The 27,160-nt window shown below is 39.7% G+C and overlaps 1 protein-coding gene across 5 annotated transcripts in view; it reads left to right on the top strand.

Moving 5' to 3' along the window:
• The window catches only part of tmem117 (transmembrane protein 117), a 69,158-nt gene that overhangs the window by 4,061 nt on the left and 37,937 nt on the right, over positions 1-27,160 (top strand). For all 5 annotated transcript variants that reach the window (XM_021317459.2, XM_036132496.1, XM_036132494.1 and 2 more), the window contains one exon: positions 23,419-23,551. In XM_021317459.2, the coding sequence (XP_021173134.1) occupies positions 23,419-23,551 (133 nt within the window). The remainder of the gene's footprint in view (positions 1-23,418; positions 23,552-27,160) is intronic.

The following is a 27,160-nucleotide window of genomic DNA, read 5'->3' as shown; positions in this document are numbered from 1 at the left end:
AATAACAAAATTGCAAGGACCTGTAAAAATCTAAGTAAAAAAGTTCTTTGGACTAAATGCTCTTTTATGTTTTTTTCTTTGAGTGCAAAATTTAAGCCCCTCCCTCACTCCCCTGGCAACATTATTTTCGTTCAACGAAGATGTTTGTTTCTGATTTTAGAAAATGAGGCAGGCATCTCTCAAAAGGTAAATGGCACAATGTAAAAGAGCATCAATTTCAAATAGAGTAATGTATTTGTTTATATTTCCTTTACATTACATAAATCATAAATCAGAGCCTTTTTATTATTGATAGCCAGCTTTTTGCATGGTATTTTGATGATTTTCCCTTGGTTATGAGCTCCAAATCCTTGCAGTTGGAAAACCTTCTTGACTTCAACCTAATCTTTAGTTCCCTCCACAGATTCTCAGATTAGAGTCCGGACTCTAGCTTTGCTACTCCAATATTACTTCTAGTCAGAAGAATCATGTTGGTAAAATAAAAAGGTCCCCTTACACCGAATTTTGCTTGGGTTATGTTGTACTTTTTTATTTAGGGAAATTGTTATTGTAATGTTAAACGTGTTTAGGAAATGTTTTCTGTTTTGCCCGTCTCTCATATAGAGGGATGGGCAAACAAAGTTTGAAATGCCCTTTATGTTATTGGTAAAAATAAAAGCTTTACAGCAGTTTGACCTACTTCAACTGCAAGAGTAAACAGCAGAAAGATGTGACACAGCGGTCTCATGCTTTCCCACTGTTAATGTGACTTTTTAATTATCTTCATGGTTTTTGAGATGTAGAGACCATGAAAAATAATTTCAAAACTTTTCCAACCTTTAATGTTACACGTATCTTATACAAATCAAGTGAAAGTCAGACAAAAATGGTTCAACCATCAAGTTGAATAAATCTACACACATTACGACTCATTCTTACACATAGGAGGACTTTTATTATTTATTTATTTTTGTTCTTATTGTATATAGCTGCACATTTTTAAAATAAATTTTCATAATAAAAAGAGAAAAAAAAGACACATGCTTTATTTTATACACTTTTGATCCAGTTTTGGCATGTACTTTCTCGAGACACCATCACTTTTAAGGAAACTGATTAAATCACAATAAAGTCTAACTGTTATAGTGGGATTTTCTTACTTTTCTCATTTGTATCCTTAAGTTAAAGCTGTGGTTCACAAAAAGTTTACAAAAGATCAAGTGGCTCTTTTACAAAGGTATCAGTAAGTCGAAGAGTGCAAAAAATAACAGTAAAGCTGTGTATTTCTCCATATCTGACAAAAAGACACGATGGAAACTGGACAAAGAGACCAACAGCAACACTTAAAAAGGAGCCAGAGTTTCTTTCAACTGCTGACTGGGTTCAATACACTCTCCAGCATTCTCCACATGCCTAGATTAATAAGTGTTGTAGGAATTGTGGAAGAGTGTGTTGTCTTATGAAACCAAATGGGAACTCTTGGGCCACAAAGTGTATGTTCAAGACAAAAAATAACACTGCTCATGACTTAAAAAGCACCTTACCCTTAGTGAAAGATGGTGGTAGTAGGACACTGATCTGGGTTGCTTCTCTTCAGATGCAACTGGGTGTTTGTAAAGCTGGATGACTGTTTTGACCAGGAATCTTCAGGTGTTTGTTTCAAAGATTTCAGTGAAAAATGATTTTTACTTTTTAAGCATCACAGTGCATTCAAATCAACAGCAAATAACAGAATGTTGCAGTGCTCTTGCTGCTTTCAGAGCTAAACCTGACAGACATTTAAATGATGGTGATCATTCAAGATTTTCTTTCGGGCCACATTCCTTCCACAAAAATGGCGGTCTCCGTCCATCGTCCCAGTCGTTAGGAATGTGTTGGTCAGTTCATAGCCTACTTTCAGTAGTTTCAGCAATCTCCTTAGATGTTGTCTTTGTTTAATGCATGCCAATAATTTGACCTATCTGAACACCTTTTCATGACCACAGCTTGCATCTTTTGACATGGTTGTTTGAAAAATGGGAGGCTTCTCACTGCGTCAGGTACAATAACTTATTGCCAGCTGAAAACTAATACTCCGTGTTGTAGTTATCCAATGGGAGGCTCTTATCTGTGGGCTTTGTTAAATCCAGGTTGTGGCCTTTGTGTCGGACAGCCAGTGGAAGTTATGATGTTGTAATCTGATAGAAGACTCCCAAAGAAGGTTTTAAAGCAAATGGTGCTTTGAGAAAGCATCAGTTAAAGAGTATGTATGCTAGACAATACTGGAAAAACTGTCAGTATCATTCCTCAGTATTGGAATGACCTTTATCTGATTTTCACGCGTTTCTACTTTTTTCATCATCCTGAAGTTCCCATCACTCTGAAGCTTCAGTGCCTCACAGTCATGAAAATTTATATCAGGAGAGGGAATTAAGGGCAGCAAAAGTTCACCTTTACTGGCCAGTCACATTAAGTATATAGAGTTTTAATGCATGGGACTTGACTACAGTTCATTTCATCCAAGCTGTCCTTTGCTGTTGTGATATTTTTTCTCACTCTGCATTTTGATAACAATTATGATTAGAGATAGCTATTTAGAATTAAATCACCATTATACAGTAAGAAACTTGTAATGCAGACTGCTGAGTCAGCTGACTTTTCTTAAACACTATAGCCCATCCCACCTTCAAATGCAGAAGTTGTCTGTCTTTGTGCCTTTTTAAACCTTAGAAGTTGCTTTGATCTGTGCCAGAAATTCGGCTTTAGTGAATGTCTTGTATCTCTAAGACAATGCTGGCTTTGATAAGATGTCAGTGTTTCATATCCTGGAGGTACAAAGGAGGTATTTAGTCCATTGTTTATTCATTAGTCAGCATTTGAAGCCTCATATTTAGCATTTGAAGTCAGTATTGTCTTTCCTGGATCTGAATCAGACTAAGAACAAAAGGACTGTGTCATCAGTATATGGTAGCAACTTATTAAGATTTAGTAAAAATGTTTCCTTTATAAATGGTATCCAAGCTAAATTGAACAAGCCTGTTAAGCTGGCTGTTAAGAGAACAAAACAATTTAGAACATATATTTAGGGAGAAATCTTCACAAAATTCATCATTGTAATAAGATGACATTTGGTGAAATTCATTCTTGAATTCTCTAAAGGCCTTGTTGGAGTTTTTTTTTTTTTTTTTCAATTGTCTGAAAATGTTTATAAATGTTATAAATGTGCTAATAAGATGCTGGAGACAGTATAAAGTGTCAGCAAAATAATTTTTGTCTTTGTTTTAAAATAGTTAAATAATGGTTATTTGAGAGAAGTTGGAATTTACTACAACTTGCGCTGACAGGTCCGAGCTTTAACACAGTCACTCTAATTAAACCTGAATGTTTCTGGTTATGACAAGTTTAAAGCCTCTTAGGCTCTGTCGCCTTTATTTTCTACACATTTTTACTCAGCAGTCATCCAGCTCGCTCTCTTAACCTCTCATACCTCCATGACAGGTTTCCTCTCTGTCGACAGCCACTTGTCATTTCTCTCATCCCCACTTTCAGTGTCACAGTTCTCACGAGTTTTGTGTTTCCAGCATGGATCTCTCCCATCGCTCTCTCCTCTCAAACAGGCCGTGACTCCAATCTCTGCCGCACTTCACTTGCTCAAACTGAACAGCAGTTTCAACTCATTCACATGGTAGCCCTCTCACGTCACGCCTCACTTAGACAGTAATATTATTTGCCACAATGGCCGCTTTGGACAAACCACTAATGACAGTAATTGGAGGGTAGGGAGTGTTAATGGTGAGGGGGATTTCAATCTTATCTGACCATAATAGACCGGCAACAATGGATAATGGGATAATACTTCTTGTGATATTGAAAGCCACAGTAAGATAAAAAAAACACTACTTTGAAGAACATTCTGCTACCTATATAATACTGCTTTGTACACCTAGTAAATCCAGCTTTTCTTTTTTTTTTTCCTTTTTTTTTTTTGTGCCAGACAATTTGTGCTTTCACGTCTGGGTCTCTTTGGAAATGTTATTAGCGCTGAGATATTTTTTAGATCTGTGCGTGACTGTGTTCACCCTGTGAGAGTCTAGAGAGTATGTGTGAAGTGAGATTCACACAGAGGCTGATGCGGAGAGTCGGAGAGACGAAACATCCTGCGCAACATTTCAGCAAATCAGTTATGTAATCACAAACCCAGGTGGTGCCACGAATGGTCCACTCTACAGTCAGTCCTTCTGCAAAATCTCTTATACTGTATCGCTGGTGCTCAGAAGTGTCTAACCACTCCGCATCTTTTTTATTGTTTTAAAGGAGCAAGACTTATATTTCAAAAGTTTATATGCAAAGTTTTTATCTAGACAACATTACCTACTTTTTTGCTCAGCTTTATACAAGACTGTGCATCTTGGCTGCAACTGTGGCTAGCCACCGTTAGTCATCTGGGGGTTTACCAGCCAGGTGTGGCTTTCACATTGCCTGAAAGTGTGCACCAGATGGAGCATATGCTGGATGCCCCATTCAGATGACCCAGTGACAGAGGCAGGCTTTGGCTGATTAACATAAACATAACACTGCTGTTTATGTTTCAAGATAAAAAAAAAGTGCCTTTAATACTGAATGTATTCAGTAAACTGTTAAAAGTAGGGAATCAAAGAGTTCACATTGACAGCAGATGAATTCAGTGTGCCTGATTTATCTTGTCAGTAATATAAAACTCAGATGCCTCTGATTGGCTGTCTTTGACTCGTCTCTCTTCCAACACTTCACCCTTTCGTGTAGGAGGAAACCTTCTCCTTGACAGCTTTAACATCACTTTGCATTTGAACTATTCTTTGTCCAGGGTGAAATGATGAAACAACATGCAACTTCAAATCTTTTTTTTTCTCATAATCCGGACAAAAGTCCAAATTCTAAATACAAGTTATTGCCCATTTGCAAGTTGCGGATAACCAGAAACTTTTTGAAACAAGCCTTTGTTTTTATTTTGGTTGAACATGTCACCCCATTTCTTATCAGAATTGGTGGGGCTCGTGTAAATCGGTTATCGGTTTGCCAGCACGTATCACAACTTGTTTCTTAAAGGGGACACATCAGGCTTTTTAATGCCTTCTTTTTCACATTTAAATCAGTTTTGGCCTATATAAATTGGAACTGCAAGGCTTTGGTCTGATTTCCTCGTTATTGTTTACCCACACCCCCTCTTTTGCACCTGTTCTGAGACGCCTCCATAACAATGTGTGACTTACTTGACTGTGGATAGTAACACTGGAGGTTTGTCATGGTTGACTTTAGCTTTGGTGGTTCCTGAACATCCTTAACAGTTTCATTTTATCTGATGGTTAAAATTTGGGTCACATAATTTTGGAAGAATACCCTTATGAAAACCTTAACGTCAACTTTATTAAAAAAATCACAAGGCATAATTGTTTGGGCCATTTCAGAACATTAGCCAAATGAAATATTACTGTTTTCAATAATCTAAAATAATATATATTTTTAAGTTGTTTCACAATTTGTAGTTTGCTACATGCTTCATAGTTTGATGTCTAAATTTGATGTCTTCACTATGTATCTACAATGTAAAAGAAAGTAATACAATAATGGAAAAAGAGTTGAAAAGACAAAGGTGTGTTCACACTTTTGACGGGCTGTGTATATGATGAATGATTTTGAGCATAAAAATACCCAAAACTTGGAGCATGACAATGTAAACAACTTGAAAGGAACCCGTTTTAACCTATAAGTGAATATGGGTATGACTAGGCTGATGCAAATGTAGTTGCATTATATCTACAGAACCATTCAATAAATTAGAACATTATTGAAAAGCAACTAAGTTCACCAAGTAAAATACATTATATAGTTACACACAAACTGATGTTTTCAAGCCTTTATTTCTGTTAATTATGACGATTTTTTGCTTAGAGTTTATGAAAATACAACATTTAAGTACAGAACATTACATCACTGCAATGAAAAACATTTTAATACAGGAATGTGGGCTTTATCAAAAGTGTGTTTAATACCTACCTAGAGGTTATTTTAAAAAGGTACTTATTATCTGACAAGCGAGCCTCATCGTTACTCATATTCCAATTTATTGAAAATAATTGTAACGGCGGACATTGTTTTTGACTGGTGATTTAACCTTTCAGTCAGTGATAGGTTATGACTGTCTGGAAAACCTTTTTAGGAATGATGGTTCCCTCTCAAGTACAGCTTTCAGCCCTTTTGCTTCATACACAGATTTAGTCGTCATATGTTGTTTTTGCCATTGAGCGGGCAGACGCTCACCGTATTGTTTTGCCTTTGCGTCTCTTGCAGAAAAATCTAATGAACTGTTGACGATGAATAACTTGTGACAGATTCTGTGATTTAGGGAAAGGACATTTGAGATTCAAGAGACGACCTCTTCCATACAGGAAATAAAGGCAATTTGTGCTCTTTATTATGTGGGCGCCAGCCAGAGACTCCTGGTGAAGAAGAGGAAGTCTGGCTGTCATGACTCATTTGTCTTGAGGTTTACAACTCGCTGGGTTATTTAGAAGCTTATTTTATTCGCACAGTTTGTTCTATTGCAGCCTGGCATCAGGTGAGGCCAAATTTGTAATGTTTTCAGAATGAGGCTTTCTTGACTGACGGAAGACGTTAAAGTAGCTGGCAGCTATTTTTACACTCAAGAACCTCAAGCTCACAAAAGAATCCATGTTACTGGGTCATAGCGCTGCTCCATATTGAAATAATCTCACTGGAATTATATTAAAAGTGTAATAAAATGTTTTAAAAAGTGTTAGACAGTATCAGGATCTGGAATATATTGATAATAATTCTTCAAAATGTGATTTTGTTGCCTAAAATATTCAAAATGGCATATAGCCTGCAAGACACCTTAAAGCAGGGGTGTCCAAGGTGCGACCCGGGTTGCCATTTGCTGCCCCTGTAGTGATTTTGTGGACCCCCTGGACTGCTATTCAAGAATGATTATTCCCACCAGCTCAGGTGGTTGATGCAGATGGTGACTTTTTATTTGTAATTACTGTATTACAGACTAGTTAACATCTATTTCACAATGTAAAATGTTCGATACAATAAAAATTATTTGCCTTTTAATAGCCACACTTTTTAAATTGTGTTTCATTTCAAAGTAGGACCACATCTGTCCAATGACTTTTACTTGAATGTAGACTTTCTATTTAAATTGCCTACATACAGCAAGCGTTTTCAAAGAAAGACTCACCCAAATCCTGTTCTTGTTGCTGAAAACAGGCTAAACATATACTGAAAATATAATATTTTGGCAATTTTAGTTTTTGTATTATATTATTAGACTCTAGAGTACTTTTTTCTTGACAATTTTGGCCCATGTGACATAAAGTCTGAACACCCTTGCCTTAAAGGAATGCTGATATGTTGTCAATTATTTCCTAGTGAGTTATCCATTGATTGAATGCTTTTATTAGCCTTCAGCCAGCTATAAAATGTGATTAATATGATTGGCAAGTTGGTGAAGTTCAGTCAAATTTTTTTTATTCATAAACAAAAACTTTGGCATAAACATTTAGGTTACTAAACGTTGCAAAAATGTATTTTGAAATACTAATGGGCTCTACCTTACTGACTCTACAATAGATCCAACATGTAACTTTATTTTCCCTTTTTAAAATATAGGTTTCTCTTTTTGTGTTGGAGTGTATTCTGCAGCTATTTTTCCATTTTTATTTTGTCCTCTACCAAATGTTCTGCCACTCAAACCCTTTTAAAGTATGATACTCCCAGTACAATTTTCATATTTTAATTTTTAGCAGATGAAACAGTATTCCTCTCAATGGATGGTTGGACTTGAAAGGTTCTAAAATCTAATCCTGGTCTAATGAAATATTCCTATCTCAATATAACAATTACTATACATTTCTTTTAGGAGCTTTCTTTCATATTCCTGGCCTACAATTTTTCTTTTATTTCCAAAACTTTGAGTTTTTGAGTTCCCATTTCTAAATACATGGAAAATAGGCTCCCTACAGTTGAATTTCAACTTATAAACATTGGATGATTCCAAGCTTTCCCAAGATCAATATCCAATATGGCTGCAGCCTATATAAAACTTGTCGAAGTAGCCAATATAAACAATTTATTTGCACCTCTGATGGTTGGCATCTTATAAAGATATGGGCAATTATGGTGCATTACAATCTCCATTGCTTATTGTTCAGCAGCTACAAAGACAACCGCCCAACTTTCAGCTAGAAAGTAATTCCCATGTCCAAGTTGTGGTGCTCAAAAGCAAATCAAATGCATCATCACTTGCAGTCATGTAAAGCAGCTTTTTATTCCATGGTAATTTAATAGGGTGACACCATTTTCCCATTATTATCTTACCATATCTCCAGGCTCCATACAGATTTTTGCCCCACGAAACCTCTTAAAACCACTTCTGTCTGCCGCTGTCAGTGTCGGCCCAGCTGTACGACATTAGGCTCTGCACATCCGATATAGCATCAATATATAGCTTCTATCGCCACTCTTTTTAGATCTTCACTGGAGATCTTGGGATTTCTTTGACAAAATGTTGGTTAATCAGTTGTATTGCGAAAATAATAAAAATAATTATGATGGCTAGAATTGTTGGCTATGGCAAGTTAAGACATTTCAGGACTTCAATCATGAATTAGATCAATAGTTGTATTGATATTTTTGGTGCATACTAATTTCAAATTAGCCTGTTTGTCTGTATAGACGCCTGCACAGTTTTTCTTACTGCAAGCTTTACATTATATTTAATGCTATGCAGTACTTGATTATCTTGTCCTCCTAATGTGAAAAGGGAAACTGCTTCTCATTTCTGATTCGCGTGCTATCTTGGCGCGGAAATTAGCATAATGTATTCACTCATCAGGCCTCCCCAAGGGTTTGGGAATTCTGCAAGGTATAGTGGATATAAATTTTAAAATCATGTCACATATTGTCTTACCTGTATTACATTTTTGCTTTCAATCTATAACAGCAGCTTACATTCAATCTATCTGCTCTCGCTCCTCTCTGATGAGTCATTTCACACTGTGAGCAGCACAAGAAAAGGTCAAAGTTGTGAGAAAAGCCTGCTTCATTTGATCGGGTCTGTTATAACAAATGGATGCTCAACAGTGTTGTGTGTGTGTGTGTGTGTGTGTGTGTGTGTGTGTGTTTTCTGCTGTGTAGGATTGTGTTGGCCCTGTGGTTGCTCCTCTTACTTCCCTCTATGGGGTCCTGATGATTGTAGCCTACAGGAAGCCATCTGGGTTCTGTCATATGTTATTATGTAGGAAGCCATGCCTGTGATGGCTTATCTATGTATAGCACTGCAAGGCTGGGGATCAAAGTGTGTGTATTTGTTGGGGTTAATGAAGACATTTGTTTGTAGCTATGTGCTATTTTATTATCGTGCATACCCATGTGATTGCAGAAGCTCTTGATCACGGGGAAATTATATATTTAAAAAAAAGTTATAGTACTTATGAACCTTTGAAGTCTCTTAATAGTCTGAGTCTGACTAAGAGAATCCAGTTGAAGAATGGTATGGCTTTACTTTGTGTATTTGCCAATTGACCAAAATGTAATTAAAATGAAAAGTGCTTTATAAATAAACTTGCCTTGCCTAAATATCAAAATGGAAACCTCAAACTCCAGCAAATAAAATAATCATTGACAGAATTATATGTAAACACACATCATTGTTCAAAAGAATGAACAAATAACAAGTAATTTATTAAATGCAACATTGAATAATTAAATCTGAAATATTTTTGTGACATTTGAGTTCATCGTACGTTAAAGGCATGTGTAAATATTTCAGAGTTCCTTTGTTTTGTTGTCCCTGATTGGTACTGTACCATTTAATGAGCTAAACTCTCAATTTTGGTCAGAAATAGATGCAAAGATGTGATTGGTAAATCTGCAGAGCAACTCCACCAAGACCAATCTTCTTGCCTACAACAGTGCTGGTGAAGCATGGTGTATTTAACTAATTACAAACCAATTATATTAGTGTTATAGTATCAGTGAGCTACCAGTTCAGCTAAGTAACCGTGGATTTGTTTTGTTTTTTTATGTATTTCGCTGTAGGCTATTTAGTCTTTCATGATAGCAAAGTCAAAAACTAAGTGGCCAGATTGCAAGGCTAGCAAAAATTGACACCAGCCAAAAGAATGGCCTTTTTTTTTTTTTTACCAGAACCTGTATACATCTTTGGCCTGGAGTCAAGAATTAAGTCAAATGAAGTAGTCAAGCAGATCTCTTAATGGAACAGACACAATGGCCCAGTAGCCTGGCTCTGTATCTTTGCTCAGCAGCAATCTCCCTATGGAGGGAGCTCCGTTGTCATTTTTTTGTCCTCTGATTTATTGTCTTGGTACTCAGTAACAGAAGACTCTTGCTCTGGGGAGATCGGTTGTATCTGCTACCAGCCTTCCCGTCCCTCCCTGGCCTGTGATGAATAGGGATGTTGTTTCGTTCCAAGATCAAATCCTAAATGAGCCCCTAGAATCCAGTCCTCCTATGGGATGCAGATGAAGAAGGGTTGCTATTTTGTTGCTTTTAATCAAGAGAGGCTACAGTAGGCTCTGTAACCTAGAAAGTTGTTCTAGTGTGAGCCATGTATTAATGACAGCTACTGCAAACACGCAGGGTCAATGGTTTTGTTTGCATCTCTCGGTGAGGGTAATTTTGTATTCAGTACAGCTGAAAAGTAACTTAATATAATGTTAGTAGGTTTTACTCCCATATGACAGTGTCATGGCCTAATAACATAACCCTTTATCTGTTTTTCTGTTATCTAATGTCTGTACACATCCACATAAATTAGGATGGGTAAATTTAAAGCTTATGTGTCTGTGTTTAGATCTGTGTAGCAGTGTGCCTGCTGCTTTTCTGTGCAAAAACTTCAGCATGTACTAAATTGCCAAAACAATTTGCTTGTCTTGTCAAATTTGAATGATTTGAATTCGTTTTTGGTGATTTATTTAAGTTTGTGAGCATTCTTTCAGAACCACATTTCTAAGGTCATACACTGATATTGAATAAGAAGGTTTGGTTTTCTGCTTTAATTTCTCCAAAACGTGCTCAGGAGCAGGTCAATCAACTTCTTCCGCACCATGACCTTATGGTCATTGGTTTGTGTACTGGTTTCAGAGTCATGTTGGAAGTGACAACAGGGGCCATCCTGAATCTGTTTCCACAAAGTAGGGAGAATGAAGTTGTCCAAAATATCTTGGTTCGTTTCTCCAGAGCTAAGGGGTGGAGTGTGTCTCATGAAAAACAGCCCCTCTGCACCAAACTGTACACTTGACACAGTGCAGTCAGGCAAATGCTGTTCCAGTGGCATCTACAAAGTCTAGCCTGATACATAAGACTACCCCACAAAAAGGTGTGACTTGTCACTCCAGACTATATACTCCTCAATTATCTAGTGGCCCTGTGCCTCCGACGCTTTGCATTGTACTTGGCGCAAAAGGTTTGGTTTCAGCTGCTGAGCCTTGAAAACCCATTCTACCTGGCTCTCCACACACTGTTCTTTAAGTGGGATTTTTGTGTGACCTACCACTTCATGGCTAACTTGCTATCCTTCCCAGCTGCCTCAACCAGTAGTTGACTGTGGAATGTCAGTCAGTCAAAGTAAGGCGTTTTGATGCAGGCATTTGAAAAAAAAAAACTTTTCTGTGATCAAATAAAGAAATTTTGGAATCAAACAGCATTCTAAACCCTTTTCATTCAGGTTTTAGACAGTAGCAGAGCAACTACTGCTGCCCTAAAAGCTTTAAATGGTGTGTTTGAGGCATTGGATTCAAAAGGATGTGTGTTGCTGTTTACTGACCTATTCAAGGCATTTGACACTGTGAATCACAGTCTTTTATTTGAAATGTCTTTTCAAAAATGGCATCTCCAAAGTAGCTGTCTCTTGGTTTGCAGATTACTTGGTAAGTAGGATGCAGTGTGTTCATATGGCTAGAGTTAGTTCCACCTTTCTTGAGGTCACAAAAGGTGTACCTCAAAGCCCAGGTTTAGGACCAACCCTGTTCACAACCTACATTATCAATCTGTGCACAAACTTATCATATGCCTCCTGCCATCTTTGTTCTGTAATTTATGGCTGTTCCAACTCAATCGCACAGGCATTTTAATTTCTGCAGTCCGTCTTTGATGCAGCGCAGAAACGCCTGGAGCAACTGAAATTGGCTTTAAATGCGGAAAAAATCTAAACTAAGGTTTTGTTTTGTTTTTGAAAATCCTCCCTTTCCTAAGAGAACATACCCTTAATTAAAACTGGCCAAGGTAAAACTCTTGAGCTAGTCACCATTTGCAAGCAGCTACTTGGGATTAATTATTGATGTGCAGCTTTTTTTAAACTTAGTTTAAAAAAAAATAAAAATTAAGAATGAGGCTCAGTTTCTATTACATCATGATTCTCCCTCACATCTCGGAAGCTTCTGATAACATCCACTTTTCTACCTGTACTTGATTACGGTGCTGTTGTGTATAGGTGTACTTTAACCAGTTGTCTAAAGTCCTGGATTCCGGTATACCACTGTGCTCTGAGATTTATCACTGGTTGTAGCTGCCTGACCCACCGCTGTGCACAGTTTGATAATGTTGGCATTCCATCTTTGAATATAAGGCAATATACACACTGGATGACTCTGGTTTACAAGGCTCTTATTGGTTTGGTTACTCCTTATTTATGCACTTTTCTTCAGATACCTGAACGCCATTAGGCTTTACAATCAAATGACATTTTGTGTTTCTCTGCTCCTTGTGTTTGAACTGAAACAGGAAAGAAAGCGTTCAGTTTTTTGGCCCCTTCTGCTTTGTGTGCCCTCAATTCTGAACTGAATCTGTCAGAACTGGTTTCACAGAAAGCCTCCTGCTCTATTTTAAGAAACCAACAACGGAAATCCTTCAAACTGTGTTTTAAATCTTAAACTGCTACAGTTTTAAATTTCATATTGTTACTATAAAAACAACTCCTGCCTTTTATTCTTCAAGTTTTATATTTTATTTGGTTGTTTTGTTATTGCTGTCTGTCGTGTCCAGTATGAAAGAGGTCTTCATCTCAATGGGCCTTTTATTTGGCTAAATAGAGGTTTAATGAAAAAAAAAAAAGTCAGTCAGTCTCCTGGAGTGCTTCAAATCTTATTATTGTCTGATTATTATTATTATTGGCTATTATTGTCTAATCTGTTCTTTAATTTCTCGTTGATGATGTGTTACTTTTTAAGGATGTTTCAGCCTACTATATGGTGTAAGACTGGCTCTGGTTAGGTGATTTATTATTATTATTTTTTTTAATTGTACAACTCTGTTAGTAATCAGGTGGAGGTGAGGCTGGTTAAACTGAACTCAGCTCACCAAATCAATCACAGTTCATTCATTATCTAACAACGGTTTTTTCCCTTTCATGTTGCTTGCTTTGAATTATTTTGTTAATGAAGTCATTTGAAAGCTGCTCTTTTGTTTTATTGGTTGGCAAAACATTTGCTTGATCATTGCAAATGTTTAATTGTGACAAAAAGGCAACGATCAAAAGAAACCCAGAAAGGGGCAAATACTTCTTCACAACACTTCTTCCAGTTACGGACGTTGATAGATTTGCATAGCGTTAAAATCTGTCTAACAATAAGGGTGTCATTTCAGTTTTAACATCTATCACATATTTTAAAGCAAATATTGTACAACCAAATTTATTCAAAGGGTAATATTCATAAAAGTTTAACATCTAATACTCATTTACCAATAACCCCGACCCTCCTACTGCGTTTACAACACAGTCTCCTGTATCGGTCTCTTTTTAAGGTTAGCATCTTTCTCTTGAACTGCTCGCTGGCCAGAACATACAGCAAAGGGTCCAGACAGCTGTTCAAACTACAGAGAGCTTCACAGAGCTCAAAAGATGCATAGAGGAAACTAGAATTAGACAGACTGACCGAGCTATGGGTCTGCATGAATATCAAAGTGACGGCCATGGTGTGATAGGGGACAAAAGAGGCTGCAGAGGCGAGGATGGTTGCGATGATGAGTAGCTGAGGCTTCCTACCCTGTTGCTTGACTTCCTTGTTCCTTCTTCCTCTTGAGTGACGCCTCAAAACCTGAATGGTCATGATGTAAAAAGCTAGCGTGGCACTGAAGGGGAGCAGGAAGCATACTATTATTCTGATAATGGAGAATATTTTAAGTAGACGAAAAGGACTGTTGATGTAATTCATACACATGGTGGGGTTTTCTGCTATCTGCATGCTAAGAATCACAGATAAGTCTGGAATGGTGCTCAGAGCAAGACCGACCCACGTCACCACTGAGCAGATCTTGGCTTTACCCACGTTCCACCAGCGACGAGAGCTGATAGGATGGACCGCTCCGACGTAGCGGTCAAAACTGATCAGACTAATGAAGAGGATGCTGCCGTATATGTTCATGTTGAAGGAGATCTTTTTGAACTTGCAGAAAATCTGTATGCTGTCAGGATATGGGTTTTGGAATTTGAAGTAAACAGTCAAAGGGAGAGTAAGGAGCCAGGCTGAGTCACATAAAGCCAGGTTCAATAAGAAAACCTGGCTGGGTTTTACGTTTTTCCTTAAGCCTATACAGCTGGTTACCACTACTACATTTCCCAGCATTCCCACAGGAAGCGTAAATATAAACAGCGCCAACAGAGTGTAGCAATACCACTGGGCATTCAAGTCACAGCTGATTTCCGTAGATTGATTCAGGAACTGCAGAATTTCAACTGAAAGAAGTAAAATCAGTGTTACTATTACAGTAATTCATTATGGAGTAGTCACAGTCACTCTACCTTTCCAAGCTTGTTTCCAATGTGGCACTTGCACCAATAATACCGTTTAGGTTAGTTTGAAGCTGAATCAGGGTAAAAACAAATGTACCTCTTGCCTTTTTTGTCATATAAACATATTTTCCAATAACCAAATATTAGTTGCAGACTTGAACATATCAAAATGGCTTTAAAAAGGTTCATCTAAAGGTAACTTTAGCACACATTTCTACCATTATTGCATTAAATTGTAACCCGAGCAGGATTGGCCATGTGGTATTTGTTTGGGCAGGTGACAGTGATAGTGATACGGTGTAGAGTTGTGGGATGTTTCACTAAAGCAGAGATGCAATGTCAGCAGTGTTGTTGTTTTTTATCATGGTGTCAAAAGGCAGGAGAAATATATTTACTATTGGTAAATATGGATTGTCAGCCATGACAGTGATATTAATATCAGGTATTGATCTGGCCCAACTTTTCATATCAGTACATTCTTAATAAGAAACATGGGCTTGTAAGGTATTTTTATTGTATGTTGACCTTGAGGTTTCACCTCACCTTGTGGTTTCACAATATAATGGTATTTATACAAAATAAGTCAAACTTTGAGTGTGTTACATGATCTAGATCAGAGGTTCCCAAACTTCTCAGCCTGCGACTCCCAAAATTACAGCAGCAAAGACCATCAACCCCCTTATTGGCAGAGTGAGGAGTTTTAGAGTAGATATTTTATGAGAATTTTATGAGAATACAGTCTCCCCCTTTGTTAAAATGAAGAATTTTGACAATCTTGTAAAGTCATACTTCAGTATTGATTTAAGAAATAAGGAAATACTATTTTTTTAGCAGATCAGAATCAAATTATTATTAGTGTCAGGACTTTGAAACGATTGTACAAACAACTATGTGACTTTATTCTTTAACTATTATGTCTTTATTCTCATTTACAACTTTATTTTCAAAATGGTATTTATTCTTGTACTCCTAATATTATGACGTTATTCTTGTAATTTAAAAAAAATCTATTTCCATTATGGCCATTTTAAATAATACAAAATAAATGATCTGCCATGGAGGAATAACTCAGAAATCTTGAGATTAATTTCATTTTTTTTTGCAAAAAAAAAAACAAAAAAACTTGTGTTTTCTGTTGTCAAAAAGTAGATTTTTGAGGAAGACCCCTATGCTTAACGGTTGCTTAAAAGAAACACAAATCCAGCTGTCAGGAAACTTTTCCAATTGATAAAAAAAAAGAAAAAAAAAAGATTTGGGCAAGGAAGCTGAAAGAAAGTCACCCATCATGCTCACACCCATCGCTACAGTTGGCAAGCAAGGAGGAACATCTGTTAAGAAGAAAACTCCAGAAAGCCTGACTGCTTAACCAGCTCAAATCAACCTGTTATGTTTGTATCACATTTAATAAGAAGGTATAAAATCCTGAACAGCAAGTACTTGATAACTTCTATCTAATTCACCAGGGGGTTGTTCTAAATATTTGGTATGTATCGAAACAAATAAACCAGGATGATTAATCCTAAATGTCGTGAATACCAGTATTAGAGCTCCAGTAAGCTAAATTTTATAACATTTTAGCAGCTGTAGCAGCAGTCGTTGCTCTCCTTACACTTTAGAGAACATACTGTGCTCAAGTAAGAATGCAACATTTATTATTCCATCTTATACCCTGAGAATGCCGCGGTCCATCCCTAGACTTAAGTCACACACGATAAAAGGAGTTTCTCTAATTCATGTGTCCAAGGGATGGCTTAGACATTAATTTCCCTCTGTCAGGTGAGATCTCATAAAACTAAATCATTGTGTGCTACTGCAGACCATAATACATCATCCCCTTCATTAAGCAGGAGATTAAATCGAGCATCAATCCGTTCACCGTTAATGGCCTAGAAAGGCTGAAAATCTGTGCGACTGTCGTGATACACAGGGATCAGAGAGAGAAATATGGTGAAACATATAGTCATAGTCTGTGTTCTGGAGTCCAAGCCACATACCTACATATTCAATGTGAAATGCTTAAATCCAGTAATTAATCTTAATTATTTTATGGCATACTTACTCCAAGATAGGGAATTGTTTACTCTGTTTTATTAAAATCTCCTATTTAGTCCCCTGTCTCCGAGAGTACGGTTTCTAAAATGTGTCCACTCTCTCTTAGGGCACTTCATGTTTACCGTAGCCGTCTCCATAGCCTCTGAGCGTGGTTACTTGCTTGTTTTCTCGCTGCACGCACTAAAAACCCGAGGGACTGTCTATCTGATCTATGTCAGCAACTGTTTTCACTTAATTAGAGATAACGCTCAGTGCGTTCACTCGCTGTCTAAACACTGTGCGGGAGAAAAAGCCAGAGCTTTGACACAGCAGTAGCTCGTAACACGTTCATTTTTAGTACGGAGTGACAAACGGGAGCAACGTGTTTCTTGAAAGGATGCACTGAAGCGGCATACCCGGCCGAAGGTGTACGTGAACTGAAGAGAACCCACCTTTTTCAGACGTGTTGCCGCCGAGATGCTGCGTCATGATGAACGCAGACCGCGATCGCGTCTCCCTTCAGTCCTCCTTTCACCGGCTGTCTGCTTCACGTTCAGCCGGAGATGTCGGCGCACAGCTTTTACCTCAGGGGACCGTGGTGTGTGTGTGTTTACTTGTGATTGTGTGAGAGTGTGTGTCCAACAGGGGTAAATAAAGGATTAACCCGGCCCACTGTTTAAACCTTCTAAAACAATTGCTTGTCCGTGTGTGCCAGTGTACATGGGTAAACCGATCTTGTCTTATCTTTGTTGTCTATGGCCTCCGTTGCCTGTGTGACCTGTCGGTGGAACGCAGGCGTACGGTGCCTTGCAGACGAATTCACGACCATTGAATTTTTTGGCCTAATTATAAACTCAAAAGAAAATTACACTTGAAAGTTGGAAAAGCGTAACGTGCATTTGTGTTTGTGTAACGTGCTGAATAAAGTTAAGTTCATCAAATTGTCTGTAGAGGTTACATAGTTGGTAAATGAAGCCTGGAGTTTAACCTCAGTATAAATACAGCTGTTCTCTGAAGGCCTCGGGGGTTTGAACACTGATAAGCAAACGGCAACACGAGGACCGGGGAACACAGCATGCCGCTCCGGGATGGAGTTGTGGAGATGTTTAAAACAGGGTTAGGTTAGAAAACAACATCCCAAGCTTTGAACATCTCACAGACCAAAGCTCAATCCATCATCTAAGGGTATAGTGACAGGATTGTGCTAAAGGGTATAGCACAACAGCACACCTACCTGAAAGAAAGTCATGTGTTTGCAGAACCCAAAAGCCACGCGTGGAAGAAGGTGGAAACAGATGAAAACAAAGCAGAATATTTTGGCCTACATCTAAATAGAGCATGGTAAATACTAACACTACACATCACACTGAAAACGGCATCCTCATTGGAAAACGAGTAAAGTGGAAGGTGGATGAAATTGAGCAGACATTAACTTCCAGCATGTCAACAGCTCGTATCATACAACAAGAAGCTCAGCATGCTGAGTAAGCTTGCCGTTGTCCAGGCTGACCACAGTCCTGGTCTTCCGGTCATCAGCGGTCGTACAGGCAGATGTACAGTGGAGTGATAGATTGGACTAGTCAGTCAAGTCCTGATAAAAATGCAAAAAGAAAATCTGTGGCAAGACTTGAAAACTGATCATCACAGATGCTCTCCATCCATTCCTATTGCACTTGATCTTGGGCCAAAACAGTTTGTAAAGTTGGTAAAGACAGACCTCGAAGAGCTGCCGCTGTAACTGCACCAGAAGCTGGCATCAAGTTCAATAAACAAATCAGTAATGGTTTGCAGAAAGGTTTGACTTACATCAGGCTGCCAAACAAAAGCCAGTCTTGTAAAAAAAAAATTGCCTGGAGGTAATAATCCAGCCTTCATATCACAACGTGACTAGATTTTGCCAATTCACTTTATGCTGAAATCAATCAGGGCTCTCTTTCAGGCCCTCAGCTCGTCCAGAATGTTGCTACATGTCTTCTAACCTGCTCCCACAAACACAAACACATCTCACCTGTTCTGTCTTCTCTCCACTACCTTGACTTTGTAACAAATACTTGATTTTTAAGTCCTTCTCTTTGTCTTTGCTTTCAAATAGGGTAATGTTTTTTTTCCCTTTGACTTGCTTCCGCCTTATGTTTCTTCATGAGCCCTTAGATCAGTGAACCCCATCAATTGGGAAAAAAGAGACCCCCCCCCCCTCCCCCAAGTGAAATACATTAGGGTTTGTTACTTAATAAAATGTAGAAACATGCAAGTGGTATGAATAGATCAGGTATTTGTAATCAAGGCCCATCACAAAAACAGAAGGGATTATTTATACCTCTCAGCTGATTAAACTTTTTCTTTATTGCACCGATATGAACGGCATGTGGCTTTAATGTCTTTTGGTCCAGATCTCTGTAGTGTCTAAACATCACCAGTAGATGGAGACATTGCTGCATGTCTGATTTAGCAACCACTTCAAGAAGGGAGGCACGATTTCAGATAAAATAGAGGATTTTTTTTTAAAAACCCTTTCATTGCAAACATACGAGAAACCACTTCGGTATCAACCCTTTATATTTTTAGTTTGCAATGATCGAGGGTAGAAGGTGATGAAAAGTGTCTTGTTTTCCCTAAGTCTCCTGCCTGCATCTGGGTCAGTGTCCAGTCCATTTGTCTTGTGACTGCTGTTGTTGTCCCCATCTGGACTGAGCCTCACAGCGAGACTGAACTCATGAATCATTCCTTATCAGGGTGCCTTACTGTAGGGAGGTGCGGTGACTCAAACCAAGCTTTGGCTGAGTGGTCTTGAATCACCGCTGTTTACATCTTGCCCATGTAGGGGTGTGTGTGTGTGTGTGTGTGTGTGTGTGTGTGTGTGTGTGTGTGTGTGTGTGTGTGTGTGTGGACTAAGTTGATTGTGTGATGTAGCTGCTTCAAAAGTCAGATCTGCCGATACACACTGTGTGTGCATCAACATCCAAGCCATGGCTCATTGGCTATGGAGGCAATTAAGTTCACCCATGCAAGTCAACTCAATTATGCAACCGTGATGAACCCTGGAAATCCAAAGAGCAGACGTATGCGTGGCCTAAAACTCGGCCACGTGTTCTGACTATCCAGGTGTTTAAGTTAAACAATGTTGATCAAAGAGACGTTGTACTTTTAGTTATTTTCTGCACCGGTAAACATCCACAACTTTACATTTTGACGTCTGATCAGTTTTAAATTTTTGTTAAACATTCGATTTTGTATTATTAGTGCACTTAGTGCAGAGATTTCTCTGCTCTGAGGTATCTGCACAAAGGGGGCATAAACAATTAACATTGAGCCAGCAGAGGCTTAACAGCATGTAAAACTATTGGAGAGGAAAGCAGCCAGGCTGTAATGGGAAAGTAAATGGAGCATTCTGGTATTGCTGTCTCTTCGACGCCGCAGTGTTTGCATGCACAAACACACGAGCACAATCGCTCCTCCGAGGAGCTCTTTACTGAAAGGGATGCTGACTGAGCTGGAGGAGAGAAAAACAAAGGGTTCTTCCTGGGAAAATGGACGCTCCTGGCACCGGATCACAGCTGGCAGAGATGCAGCGTGGCGTGTTTCTGTGTGAGCAATACGCTAATAAGCAGCAGAAATAGAATTGTGCACTAGCCTAGCTGACTGATTGGAGGGTTTTTTAATTAATACCGGGGCTCGCTGCATGAAAGCGGAACTTTGGAAAGTGCTTGTCAAATGCTTTGAAGTTTGAAGCTCGATTGTTGAATGTTCTTTTTTCCCCAGAAAGTTTTTCTAAAATTAACCTGCTGTACTGTTCTAAAAGCAGCTGAGAATAAGACCAACCACCCATCTGTCCGTCTATTCATCCATCCATCCATCCATCCATTGTTAATGCTGTATTCTTGGCCCACACTGTGACAAACAGGACAGGTAAAAAGAACATAATAGTGTATAATAATCTCATATATTAAGTCTATAACTGGGTACTGAAGTTTGACGCCTCAGGTTTTTTTTAAAGTGCAGTCACACACTATATTGCCAAAAGTATTCGCTCACCTGCCTTGACTCACCTATGAGTTTAAGTGACATCCCATTCCTAATCCATAGGGGTTCAATATGACGTCGGTCCACCCTTTGCAGCTAGAACGGCTTCAACTCTTCTGGTAAGGCTGTTCACAAGGTTTAGGGGTGTGTTTATGGGAAATTTCTGACCATTCTTCCAGAAGTGCATTTGTCAGGTCACATACTGATGTTGGACGAGACGGCCTGGCTCTCAGTCTCCGCTCTAATTCATCCCAAAGGTGTTCTATCGGATTGAGGTCAGGACTCTGTGTAGGCCAGTCAAATTCATCCACACCACACTCTCCTCCAGGTCTTTATGGACTTTGCTTTGTGCTCTGGTGTCATGTTGGAAGAGGAAGGGGCCAGCTCCAAACTTTTCCCACAACGTTGGGAGCATGGAATAATCCAAAATGTCTTGGTAAACTGAATCATTCAGAGTTCCTTTCTCTGGAACTAAGGGGCCAAGCCCAGCTCCTGAAAAACAGCCCCACGCCATAATCCCCCCTCCACCAAACTTTACACTTGGCACAATGCAGTCAAATCGTTCTCCTGGCAACCACCAAACCCAGATTCGTCCATCAGATTTCTAGTTGGAGAAGCGTAGTTCGTCACCCCAGAGAACATGTCCCCACTGCTCTGCATGGAGTCCAGTAGTGCCGTGCTTTACACCACTGCATCCGATGTTTTGCATTGCACTTGGTGATGTATGGCTTTGATGCAGCTGCTCGACAATGGAAAGCCATTCCATGAAGCTCTCTGCTTACTGTTCTTGGGCTAATCTGAAGGCCACATGAGGTTCTGAGGTGTGTGGTGATTGACGCTGCAGAAAGTTGGCGGACCTCTTTGCACTATGCTCTTCAGCATCCGCTGACCCCGCTCCGGCAGTTTACATGGCCTACCACTTTGTGCCTGTCGTTCCCAAACACTTCCATTTTCTTATGATACAGCTGACTGTTGACTGTGGAATATTTAGTAGTGAGGAAATGTCACGACTGGATTTGTTGCACATGTGGCATCCTATCACTGTTCCACGCTGGAATTCACTGAGCTCCTGAGAGTGAGCCGTCCTTTCACAAATGCATGCCTAGGTGCTTAATGTTATACACCTGTGGCCATGGAAGTGATTGGAACATCTGATTCCAATAATTTGGATTGGTGAGCAAATACTTTTGACAACATAGTGTATGTTCCATCTCTGATTTTCTGAACAAAGTTTCTGAAAGAATCTTGTTACGTCTTCTGAAAGAATTGGGCACAAAACCCTAATCATTAAATCAAACTATTAAAAGGAGGTCACGGGGCACAAGAGCCTTTTAGATCTGCCTGGGATTATGGAATCAAAGGGGCGTGGCTTACGAAGCGGCAGCATTTGAACTCTTGCCGATTCTGCAGCTGTCTTTGATTTTTAATCACTACTTCTCACCAATTTGCCAATCCTGTATTACTCCTTTCAATTCCTTGCGGTTACAGGTTTGCGACTACACCTCCTGAGATGGATCGAGGGCATAATAGGTGCAGTGTATTGAACCTTCTCTTTGTTACTCATGAGGCATAAAGAACATGTAGATCAAGGATTGAAAGTATGATCTATAAGGGGTCATAGTCTGAAAACCTTGGAGATCATTTTTGCAGGCTTCAGACCCTCTAAACATGTGGCACAGGGCACACATCCATTGTAATGTTGGTCAAAACAAAATTTGTGTCCATTATTTAAAACTTGAAGGTTTTAGGAAAATACACTGCTGGTCCTATAGCGAACGCTTGAAGTTGCTACTAAAGACTGTCCCCTTTGAGTTTCATGTACAGGAATCTCTGTAGATTCTCGTTCATTGCTTTTGCAAATTCATTTTGACCCAGGTGGGGACTGGTGTTGGTGGTAAATGTAGACTGTTTGTTTGCCTCTGTTCAATGAGCAGTGTGGGTTGTGGACCAAGGACGCGGCAGCTGTTGTGCGATTACATTATGCACGCCTAATTACATCACGCTTGGCATTTTCCAGATCTATGCATGATTTAAACTTTCCATTTAATACAGAGCAAAATGTGAAGCGTTGATTTAAAGACGCCACTTTTCTGTTTGTCACAAAGATGAGACCACAGCAACTAGCTAGCAGCGGTAGCACACACCCAGTTGTCAGCCTGAGCGCTGCTTGTTTGATTACATATTCATAGCACAAGGCTGCGGATCTGTCTCATGCTATGCCAGAAAGATATTTTCCCCCACAATTTTGGTTCAAGGGGAGGGCTCTGGAAAAATGTCATGAATCTCAAATCATGTCTTAAATCACAAGCTATGCACAACTTACATCCATATGTACAAAGAAATACCGAAGTTAGCTTGAGGATACATTTATATATATATATATTTTTTTACCATTTTCAAAGTGACACCAATAAAAAATATGAGTTCTTAACCTTAGTTTCATCACCCAAAGGGCACATCTCTGCATTAGTGGGACTTTATTGATTTCCTTCACTAATTTATTTGCCGTCACCTCCATTCTCACGTGTTGACACGCTCTTTGAACCGGCTACTGACAGCAGCGTCCTTGTCCTTGTCCTTGTCGTGCTCCCCTTTAGGTCGATACCTGCGCCTGAAAATGTTCCGCGAGGATCATGGCTCCTGGATGACCATGTTCTTCAGCACCATCCTCTTCCTCTTCATCTTCTCACAGATCTACAACCTCTTCCTGCTGATGGCTGGAAGCATGGAGTAAGACATTGAATCTTATTTTTTTTTTTCCTTTGCCCCATTCCCTCCCCCAGTTCTCGCCTTCTCATTTGTTAAAACCAGGTATGCTTCCTTTTTTGGCTGTTGTTTGATTGATTTTAACGTCTCTCCCGAAGAGAAACTCAATACCAGTCTGACTAATCAGCCCGGACTTTAAATCAAACACAGGCACAGGCACAAAGGGAGGTGGTTAATCCTGAAAAATTACTTTTAGAGCCAGTATTTGTTTTTGAATGATCATGCTTAATGGGTTTTCATTTGACACGTTCCTAGCCAAAAGCAATATTTTGGGGCATCGTTTATCTGCTGGCCCAGCTTCTTACCTGCTGGGAAACTGCCATGTGCACAGCGAAGCTTGACATCCACACATCAGGCTCATGACAGGAATCCGTTTCTGCATTTGCAACATGTCCATCCAAAGGAAAGCAAACATGCCCTTGAAGTCAGCCAGCCAGACAGAAGGTCAAAGCGAGACGATTTACCGCCTTGCTTCTTTCGGTTGCGTTAAAAAAAAAAAAAAAAAAGCATCGGACTAAACACTGTGGCAGGCATCTCTCCAGATACGAACTGTCAGCAAGACAAGAGTAGCCATGGCTGTTGTTGGACCTATCTGTATCATCGTGATTTTTTTTTCTTTTTTCATCCCCATACTGACAAGAAGAGCCATCTATTTATAAGATTCAGGCAGATGAAGGATGTTACCTTACAGGCCTGTTTTTTTCTGTATAGATACAGTTTTTTTTTCTATGACCAGAGGGATGAGTTTGTATAATCAGCCCATCTGTCACTCTGGCCTGCTCTGTGACACCGGCATCCATCTCGTTCTTTCTCTCTAGTTGGCCAGGAAAAGGGAAGAGAGGGGGCAAGTCCGCTGGGACGACGGATGCCGCTTGCTTAGGGAAAAGTTACATTTGCAGTTGCACTTAGTGCTTCTGTCACAAAGAGGATTCCTTCTTTCTTTCTTTTTTTTTTATCTCTGCAGGCTCCTGTGTCAGGAAAAAAGGGACCCACTTATGAACTGATAGTACATCTAGAGAATGTGAACCAGTTTTGTTGCAAAACCACCTTTCTCTGGAATTACTGCAGCATGTCGTTTTTAGAAACTGAAATGTATGCCCGTGTGTTTTCATAAAATAGCCCAAGCTCCGGTACATTTCATGGAATATAAATGTTTTAAGTCTTGCCATTGATTTCCAATAGAATTTAGGTCTAGACTTTACACTTAACACATCTCACTCACCTGTGTTGGAAGCAATTTCTGTTGATTCACAGTTATATTTAAGTTGTGGGTTTGTGTTCTTTCTGTGCTGCGTCGTCTGTTTTCCATCCCTGCTCCTAAATTGTGTATTCTGTGAGTTGGCTTCGTTAAAATATTATTTCCAGTATGCGGCTGCCGTCGTCTTGCTGCCGCTTTGGTCCTTCATCTCAAACCCTGACACTCCACTTCTTAATGGTGTGGGTCCAACATGTTTTACATGTGATCCTACTCCAACACATCTGATTCAAATGGCTGAATTTGCATCAGCATATCATCAGCATACCACGAAGGTCTGAAGGAGCCTAGTGGATCCAGGCTGGCAACTAAGGCATGCATGACTTTGGACACCTGTGATCTAAACGTGTGGCTCTGGCTGTAAGTTTAGGGTTGTTGCAACATCATCCCCATGGCATAATTCATCCCCGCCGCCATGTTTTGCTGTGGAGTGAGTGGTGTTTAGAGTGGACTCCACATATTTGCTGTATGGCTTGTAGAAAAATTCCAAGCGGGATTTCTCACGCTTCTTGATTTCTTGATTACTTCTTGCTACTCTGTGCTAAAGGCCAGATTTGTGAAGTGTATGACTTGCAGTTGTCCCATTGGCAGATTGCCCCACCTAGGTTGTGGAGCTCTGTAGTTACCATTATTTCTCTGCTTGTCTTCAAAAGGTTTACCATGCCTTTTAATGACGATTTAACAACACTCCATGAGATGGTCAAAACTCGAGATATTGTGTTATAACCTAACCATGCTTAAACTTCCACCACTTTATCATTGACCTGTCTGCTGTGTTTCTGGGTCTATATTATTCTTTTATCACATAAAATCCCAATAAAATATAGACATTATTGCGACGTGAACTGAAGTTTAAGGTGTGAATACTTTTGCAAGTACCTTTCAGGGACATAGAACCCCATCTATATCGTTCTGATACGCATGTTTTGCATGATCTGTTTATATTAGCCGTCCACGCACAGCAAGAACCAAAAGCTATGGATGACTAAACTACGGCACACTGCACAGAGCAGCATCACCTGTGTAGCTCTCATTGTAAAGACAGATGGCGCTGTTATAAAGCAAGTGGACCCACATCAGGCTCATCTCTGCTCTGTGCTTACACACACACACACACACACTCATACACACACACCCTCTTGTCCTCTCTTTCCCCGCGTTCTCTCTCTGCTCCAACAGATTGTCCGCCGAGGACTCGGGGCCCGCCAAAAGCCATTAGCGCTCACATCTCTGTTCAAGACCGACATGTAAGAGCAGCGTCCACCTTCTGCCAGGACTCTGCCTGTGGAAAAACGGGCTCTAGGCCGCAGCGGCATTAATGCAGCAGAGTGAGCTAAAAGGTGATGGAAGGAGGGAGGGAGGAGAAGGGCTCTAGCTCTGATGATGCGGTGAAACTTAAGTCTTTTGATCTGTGTCCAAACCTTATTTGCATCGCTCTCCTCTCTCCTCCAGCCGCTGCCGCCACGGCCCAAGGCAAACCCATTGTAGTTTTTGTCACAGCCAATAGAAAAAAGTATCCCTCTGTTGCTACAGCCATGCCTCTATGGGCATTAGTGCCATTTTAGCTCTAAGACGTATCTGTTGTGGCTATTTATGTATTAATTTGCTTTTTCTACCACCAATGGTTGGTATTTTAGCATGGGTTTCAAGTTCTGACATCAATTCACAATGCCGCACAGCAAAGGGTTGAGGTTGCTGTTCGCTCCCCAACACACACACTACATACTATTCATGTCGTGCGCTTCTTTCAAGTCGCAGGGACATGTTTGTGTGTGTGTGTGCGGCAACATGGAATAGGAAGAGTAGGGTGTCTGTAGCCCCCCTCTCTCCCTGACCTGAAGCTGTCTACCCTGCGCTCGCCCTGTGCTCATTAATATGCTTTAATTTTTTCTGACCTTTCATTTGGACTTGAGCTTGATTTAATTAAACCCAGAGAAACATGCACAGGGAAAAGGAGATAAACCGCCCCGGCTTTGGGCACAGCAAACAGTCAGCGATATAAGATTGGATATCTTTTTGGATGATAAGTATTTATTCCTGCTTAGTGATGTAAAAAGGATTCATCAGGGCCCGTTATCACTCAGCACAAAGAGATTTCCAGCCTGTGTAATCATGCACACATAGAGCCTAATATTTGCATAGCCACTTCTAGGTCAACACCAGCTACCTGTTTCTCGGCGTATGTCATCGCCGGGGTGGAAAATAAAAAGGTCCAATCTTAGTGAAGGCCCTGGGAACTGTAATCCGCGCTTGTTACCAAACCCTCACATCTGGACTATTTGCATTTTAATGCAACTGTCAGATTAGTAGGGCGCTGT

The sequence above is a fragment of the Fundulus heteroclitus genome, unplaced genomic scaffold (assembly GCF_011125445.2).
Source record: "Fundulus heteroclitus isolate FHET01 unplaced genomic scaffold, MU-UCD_Fhet_4.1 scaffold_52, whole genome shotgun sequence".
Classification (NCBI taxonomy): domain Eukaryota; kingdom Metazoa; phylum Chordata; class Actinopteri; order Cyprinodontiformes; family Fundulidae; genus Fundulus; species Fundulus heteroclitus.
Note: the sequence above shows the minus strand (reverse complement) of the source record. Positions and strands in the feature narration are given on the sequence as shown.